This window comes from Coregonus lavaretus (assembly GCF_964263955.1).
Source record: "Coregonus lavaretus genome assembly, chromosome: 2".
In the NCBI taxonomy this organism is placed as follows: domain Eukaryota; kingdom Metazoa; phylum Chordata; class Actinopteri; order Salmoniformes; family Salmonidae; genus Coregonus; species Coregonus lavaretus.
Genome location: NC_139989.1, coordinates 541,748 through 549,614, shown reverse-complemented (window position 1 = coordinate 549,614; position 7,867 = coordinate 541,748). Strand labels below are relative to the sequence as shown.

At 49.7% G+C, this 7,867-nt stretch overlaps 1 protein-coding gene across 1 annotated transcript in view; it reads left to right on the top strand.

The window, feature by feature from the left end:
- Positions 1-7,075, top strand: part of LOC311103901 (kelch-like protein 40b) — a gene marked incomplete at both ends in the record, with an annotated part of 21,606 nt that extends 14,531 nt beyond the window's left edge. The window contains 3 exons of the mRNA XM_084145529.1: positions 5,495-5,680; positions 5,906-6,055; positions 6,964-7,075. Coding sequence (XP_084001655.1) covers positions 5,495-5,680; positions 5,906-6,055; positions 6,964-7,075 — 448 coding nt within the window. The remainder of the gene's footprint in view (positions 1-5,494; positions 5,681-5,905; positions 6,056-6,963) is intronic.
- Positions 7,076-7,867: the final 792 nt, after the last annotated feature.

Below are 7,867 nucleotides of genomic sequence, written 5' to 3'. Positions count from 1 at the left end.
GAGGATGTGTCTGTCCTTGTAGAAGGTTGATGAGGAGGATGTGTTTGTAGAAGGTGATGAGGAGGATGTGTCTGTCCTGTAGGAAGGTGATGAGGAGGATGTGTCTGTCCTGTAGGAAGGTGATGAGGAGATGTGTCTGTTCTGTAGGAAGGTGATGAGAGGATGTGTCTGTTCTGTAGGAAGGTGATGAGGAGGATGTGTCTGTCTGTAGGAAGGTGATGAGGAGGATGTGTCTGTCCTGTAGGAAGGTGATGAGGAGGATGTGTCTGTTCTGTAGGAAGGTGATGAGGAGGATGTGTCTGTCCTGTAGGAAGGTGATGAGGAGGATGTGTCTGTCTGTAGGAAGGTGATGAGGAGGATGTCTGTTCTGTAGGAAGGTGATGAGGAGGATGTGTCTGTTCTGTAGGAAGGTGATGAGGAGGATGTGTCTGTCCTGTAGGAAGGTGATGAGGAGGATGTGTCTGTTCTGTAGGAAGGTGATGAGGAGGATGTGTCTGTCCTGTAGGAAGGTGATGAGGAGGATGTGTCTGTCCTGTAGGAAGGTGATGAGGAGGATGTGTCTGTCCTGTAGGAAGGTGATGAGGAGGATGTGCTGTTCCTGTAGGAAGGTGATGAGGAGGATGTGTCTGTTCCTGTAGGAAGGTGATGAGGAGGATGTGTCTGTTCTGTAGGAAGGTGATGAGGAGGATGTGTCTGTTCTGTAGGAAGGTGATGAGGAGGATGTGTCTGTCCTGTAGGAAGGTGATGAGGAGGATGTGTCTGTCCTGTAGGAAGGTGATGAGGAGGATGTGTCTGTTCTGTAGGAAGGTGATGAGGAGGATGGTGTCTGTCTGTAGGAAGGTGATGAGGAGGATGTGTCTGTTCTGTAGGAAGGTGATGAGGAGGATGTGTCTGTTCTGTAGGAAGGTGATGAGGAGGATGTGTCTGTCCTGTAGGAAGGTGATGAGGAGGATGTGTCTGTCCTGTAGGAAGGTGATGAGGAGGATGTGTCTGTCTGTAGGAAGGTGATGAGGAGGATGTGTCTGTTCTGTAGGAAGGTGATGAGGAGGATGTGTCTGTTCTTGTAGGAAGGTGATGAGGAGGATGTGTCTGTTCTGTAGGAAGGTGATGAGGAGGATGTGTCTGTTCTGTAGGAAGGTGATGAGGAGGATGTGTCTGTAGGAAGGTGATGAGGAGGATGTGTCTGTCCTGTAGGAAGGTGATGAGGAGGTGTCTGTTCTGTAGGAAGGTGATGAGGAGGATGTGTACAGTCTGTAGGAAGGTGATGAGGAGGAGGTGTCTGTCAATGTAGGAAGGTGATGAGGAGGATGTGTCTGTTCTGTAGGAAGGTGATGAGGAGGATGTGTCTGTCCTGGAGGAAGGTGATGAGGAGGATGTGTCTGTAGGAAGGTGATGAGGAGGATGTGTCTGTCCTGTAGGAAGGTGATGAGGAGGATGTGTCTGTTCTGTAGGAAGGTGATGAGGAGGATGTCTGTTCTGTAGAAGGTGATGAGGAGGATGTGTCTGTAGGAAGGTGATGAGGAGGATGTGTCTGTCCTGTAGGAAGGTGATGAGGAGGTGTCTGTCCTGTAGGAAGGTGATGAGGAGGATGTGTCTGTTCTGTAGGAAGGTGATGAGGAGGATGTGTCTGTTCTGTAGGAAGGTGATGAGGAGGATGTGTCTGTCCTGTAGGAAGGTGATGAGGAGGATGTGTCTGTAGGAAGGTGATGAGGAGGATGTGTCTGTTCTGTAGGAAGGTGATGAGGAGGATGTGTCTGTAGGAAGGTGATGAGGAGGATGTGTCTGTTCTGTAGGAAGGTGATGAGGAGGATGTGTCTGTCCTGTAGGAAGGTGATGAGGAGGATGTGTCTGTTCTGTAGCAAGGTGATGAGGAGGATGTGTCTGTTCTGTAGGAAGGTGATGAGGAGGATGTGTCTGTTCTGTAGGAAGGTGATGACGAGGATGTGTCTGTCCTGTAGGAAGGTGATGAGGAGGATGTGTCTGTCCTGTAGGAAGGTGATGAGGATGATGTGTCTGTCCTGTAGGAAGGTGATGAGGAGGATGTGTCTGTTCTGTAGGAAGGTGATGAGGAGGATGTGTCTGTTCTGTAGGAAGGTGATGAGGAGGATGTGTCTGTTCTGTAGGAAGGTGATGAGGAGGATGTGTCTGTTCTGTAGGAAGGTGATGAGGAGGATGTGTCTGTTCTGTAGGAAGGTGATGAGGAGGATGTGTCTGTTCTGTAGGAAGGTGATGAGGAGGATGTGTCTGTTCTGTAGGAAGGTGATGAGGAGGATGTGTCTGTCCTGTAGGAAGGTGATGAGGAGGATGTGTCTGTTCTGTAGGAAGGAGATGAGGAGGATGTGTCTGTTCTGTAGGAAGGTGATGAGGAGGATGTGTCTGTTCTGTAGGAAGGTGATGAGGAGGATGTGTCTGTCCTGTAGGAAGGTGATGAGGAGGATGTGTCTGTTCTGTAGGAAGGTGAAGAGGAGGATGTGTCTGTTCTGTAGGAAGGTGATGAGGAGGATGTGTCTGTTCTGTAGGAAGGTGATGATGAGGATGTGTCTGTTCTGTAGCAAGGTGATGAGGAGGATGTGTCTGTCCTGTAGGAAGGTGATGAGGAGGTGTCTGTTCTGTAGGAAGGTGATGAGGAGGATGTGTCTGTAGGAAGGTGATGAGGAGGATGTGTCTGTCCTGTAGGAAGGTGATGAGGAGGTGTCTGTCCTGTAGGAAGGTGATGAGGAGGATGTGTCTGTTCTGTAGGAAGGTGATGAGGAGGATGTGTCTGTTCTGTAGGAAGGTGATGAGGAGGATGTGTCTGTCCTGTAGGAAGGTGATGAGGAGGATGTGTCTGTAGGAAGGTGATGAGGAGGATGTGTCTGTTCTGTAGGAAGGTGATGAGGAGGATGTGTCTGTAGGAAGGTGATGAGGAGGATGTGTCTGTTCTGTAGGAAGGTGATGAGGAGGATGTGTCTGTCCTGTAGGAAGGTGATGAGGAGGATGTGTCTGTTCTGTAGCAAGGTGATGAGGAGGATGTGTCTGTTCTGTAGGAAGGTGATGAGGAGGATGTGTCTGTTCTGTAGGAAGGTGATGACGAGGATGTGTCTGTCCTGTAGGAAGGTGATGAGGAGGATGTGTCTGTCCTGTAGGAAGGTGATGAGGAGGATGTGTCTGTCCTGTAGGAAGGTGATGAGGAGGATGTGTCTGTTCTGTAGGAAGGTGATGAGGAGGATGTGTCTGTTCTGTAGGAAGGTGATGAAGAGGATGTGTCTGTTCTGTAGGAAGGTGATGAGGAGGATGTGTCTGTTCTGTAGGAAGGTGATGAGGAGGATGTGTCTGTTCTGTAGGAAGGTGATGAGGAGGATGTGTCTGTCCTGTAGGAAGGTGATGAGGAGGATGTGTCTGTTCTGTAGGAAGGTGATGAGGAGGATGTGTCTGTTCTGTAGGAAGGTGATGAGGAGGATGTGTCTGTAGGAAGGTGATGAGGAGGATGTGTCTGTAGGAAGGTGATGAGGAGGATGTGTCTGTCCTGGAGGAAGGTGATGAGGAGGATGTGTCTGTTCTGTAGGAAGGTGATGAGGAGGATGTGTCTGTTCTGTAGGAAGGTGATGAGGAGGATGTGTCTGTTCTGGAGGAAGGTGATGAGGAGGATGTGTCTGTCCTGTAGGAAGGTGATGAGGAGGATGTGTCTGTTCTGTAGGAAGGTGATGAGGAGGATGTGTCTGTTCTGTAGGAAGGTGATGAGGAGGATGTGTCTGTTCTGTAGGAAGGTGAAGAGGAGGATGTGTCTGTCCTGTAGGAAGGTGATGAGGAGGATGTGTCTGTTCTGTAGGAAGGTGATGAGGAGGATGTGTCTGTTCTGTAGGAAGGTGATGAGGAGGATGTGTCTGTTCTGTAGGAAGGTGATGAGGAGGATGTGTCTGTCCTGTAGGAAGGTGATGAGGAGGATGTGTCTGTTCTGTAGGAAGGTGATGAGGAGGATGTGTCTGTTCTGTAGGAAGTTGATGAGGAGGATGTGTCTGTAGGAAGGTGATGAGGAGGATGTGTCTGTCCTGTAGGAAGGTGATGAGGAGGATGTGTCTGTCCTGTAGGAAGGTGATGAGGAGGATGTGTCTGTCCTGTAGGAAGGTGATGAGGAGGATGTGTCTGTTCTGTAGGAAGGTGATGAGGAGGATGTGTCTGTAGGAAGGAGATGAGGAGGATGTGTCTTTTCTGTAGGAAGGTGATGAGGAGGATGTGTCTGTTCTGTAGGAAGGTGATGAGGAGGATGTGTCTGTAGGAAGGAGATGAGGAGGATGTGTCTGTAGGAAGGTGATGAGGAGGATGTGTCTGTTCTGTAGGAAGGTGATGAGGAGGATGTGTCTGTAGGAAGGTGATGGGGAGGATGTGTCTGTTCTGTAGGAAGGTGATGAGGAGGATGTGTCTGTCCTGGAGGAAGGTGATGAGGAGGATGTGTCTGTAGGAAGGTGATGAGGAGGATGTGTCTGTAGGAAGGTGATGAGGAGGATGTGTCTGTTCTGTAGGAAGGTGATGAGGAGGATGTGTCTGTTCTGTAGGAAGGTGATGAGGAGGATGTGTCTGTAGGAAGGAGATGAGGAGGATGTGTCTGTAGGAAGGTGATGAGGAGGATGTGTCTGTTCTGTAGGAAGGTGATGAGGAGGATGTGTCTGTTCTGTAGGAAGGTGATGAGGAGGATGTGTCTGTTCTGTAGGAAGGTGATGAGGAGGATGTGTCTGTTCTGTAGGAAGGTGATGAGGAGGATGTGTCTGTCCTGTAGGAAGGTGATGAGGAGGTGTCTGTCCTGTAGGAAGGTGATGAGGAGGATGTGTCTGTTCTGTAGGAAGGTGATGAGGAGGATGTGTCTGTTCTGTAGGAAGGTGATGAGGAGGATGTGTCTGTTCTGTAGGAAGGTGATGAGGAGGATGTGTCTGTAGGAAGGTGATGAGGAGGATGTGTCTGTAGGAAGGTGATAAGGAGGATGTGTCTGTCCTGTAGGAAGGTGATGAGGAGGATGTGTCTGTCCTGTAGGAAGGTGATGAGGAGGATGTGTCTGTTCTGTAGGAAGGTGATGAGGAGGATGTGTCTGTTCTGGAGGAAGGTGATGAGGAGGATGTGTCTGTCCTGTAGGAAGGTGATGAGGAGGATGTGTCTGTTCTGTAGGAAGGTGATGAGGAGGATGTGTCTGTTCTGTAGGAAGGTGATGGGGAGGATGTGTCTGTCCTGTAGGAAGGTGATGAGGAGGATGTGTCTGTTCTGTAGGAAGGTGATGAGGAGGATGTGTCTGTTCTGTAGGAAGGTGATGAGGAGGATGTGTCTGTTCTGTAGGAAGGTGATGAGGAGGATGTGTCTGTTCTGTAGGAAGGTGATGAGGAGGATGTGTCTGTCCTGTAGGAAGGTGATGAGGAGGATGTGTCTGTTCTGTAGGAAAGTGATGAGGAGGATGTGTCTGTAGGAAGGTGATGAGGAGGATGTGTCTGTTCTGTAGCAAGGTGATGAGGAGGATGTGTCTGTCCTGTAGGAAGGTGATGGGGAGGATGTGTGCGTACGATGCACAGCGGTTTGAGTGGAAGGAGCTGGCTCCGATGCAGCTGGCCCGCTCTCTGTTCGGAGCCACCATCCATAAAGACAAGATCTACGTAGCAGCAGGCGTTACAGACACCGGCCTGACGGACACCGTGGAGGTCTACGACATCAAAACAAACAGGTCAGTAGCAGGCCTGCAGCCTCAGTGTGTGTGTCAGACTTCATGGAGGTCTACCACAGTAATACCAACAAGTCAGATTTCACATTGCTGAAAGTGCTATGAAGTCTGAGTTAACTGTCCTGCCAACATATTCTCTCTGGGAGCTGATGATGATTCGATAACAATGAACAGTGATTGATTTACCTCTACTCATATGGCTGTTAAACCCCTAATCTGTATCGCCAGGTGGTCAGACTTTGTGGAGTTCCCTCAGGGTCGTAGCTCTCTCAGTCTGGCATCGGTGGCCGGGGGTCTCTACGCTGTCGGAGGCTTCGCCATGATGCCCAGCGAGGACAAGGAGGAACTCCTCCCCAAGGAGATGAACGACATCTGGAGGTGAGGAACACACAGACGCCTGGCAGGGAGGATCAGGGCTCTGGTTAAAGTGCTGATAGCAACACTGACACACTGGGCCACAAATGCTCCAAATCATTTCACTACAAGACCTATGGTCACTACAGACTCCTGTTCTGTCCTCATCTGTCCTCATACCTGACGTCCTGTTCTGTCCTCTTACCTAACAACCTGTTCTTTTCTCTTACCTAACATCCTGTTATGTTCTCTTACCTAACATCCTGTTCTGTCCTCTTACCTAACATCCTGTTCTGTCCTCTTACCTAACATCCTGTTCTGTTCTCTTACCTGACGGCCTGTTCTGTCCTCTTACCTAACATCCTGTTCTGTTCTCTTACCTAACATCCTGTTCTGTCCTCTTACCTAACATCCTGTTCTGTTCTCTTACCTAACATCCTGTTCTGTCCTCTTACCTAACATCCTGTTCTGTTCTCTTACCTGACGGCCTGTTCTGTCCTCTTACCTAACACCCTGTTCTGTTCTCTTACCTGACGGCCTGTTCTGTCCTCTTACCTAACATCCTGTTCTGTTCTCTTACCTAACATCCTGTTCTGTCCTCTTACCTAACATCCTGTTCTGTTCTCTTACCTAACATCCTGTTCTGTCCTCTTACCTAACATCCTGTTCTGTTCTCTTACCTAACATCCTGTTCTGTCCTCTTACCTAACATCCTGTTCTGTTCTCTTACCTGACGGCCTGTTCTGTTCTCTTACCTAACATCCTGTTCTGTCCTCTTACCTAACATCCTGTTCTGTTCTCTTACCTAACATCCTGTTCTGTCCTCTTACCTAACATCCTGTTCTGTTCTCTTACCTAACACCCTGTTCTGTTCTCTTACCTAACATCCTGTTCTGTCCTCTTACCTGATGTCCTGTCCTTTCCTCCTACAGGTATGACGAGGGGGAAAGGAAGTGGGTGGGCGTCCTGCGGGAGATCCAATATGCCTCTGGGGCCACCATCCTGGGGGCGCGACTCAACACGCTCCGACTCACCAAGATGTAACACTCAACACGCTCCGACTCACCAAGATGTAACACTCAACACGCTCCGACTCACCAAGATGTAACACTCAACACTCTCCGACTCACCAAGATGTAACACTCAACACTCTCCGACTCACCAAGATGTAACACTCAACACACTCCGACGCACCAAGATGTAACACTCCTCAACACCATGAGACTCACCAAGTTTTAAAGATGTTACACTCCTCACAGTGCCACCTGTTCCAACCCATGACATCTGTGTTTGACCTGGAGGGAGTTAGTGGGAGGTCACATGGAAAAGCATCTCTGGGGCCTCCCGAGTGGCGCAGCGGTCTAAGGCACTGCATCTCAGTGCTTGAGGCGTCACTACAGACCCCCGGATTAGATTCCAGGCTGTATCACAACCGGCCGTGACCGGGAGTCCCATAGGGTGGCGCACAATTGGCCCAGCGTCGTCCGGGTTAGGGGAGGGCTTGGCCGGGGGAGCTTTACTTGGCTCATCGCGCTCTAGCGACTCCTTATGGCGGTCCGGGCACCTGCAGGCTGACTTCAGTCGTCAGTTGAACGGTGTTTCCTCTGACAAATTGGTGCAGCTGGCTTCCAGGTTAAGTTTCAGAGGACGCATGACTCGACCTTCGCCACTCCCGAGCCCGTTGGGGAGTTGCAGCGATGAGACAAGATCATAATTGGATCGCAATTGGATATCACAAAATTGGGGAGAAATATATATACAGTACCAGTCCAAAGTTTGGACACAGCTACTCATTCAATGGTTTTTCTTTCATCAATTTGTTTAACACTTGTTTGG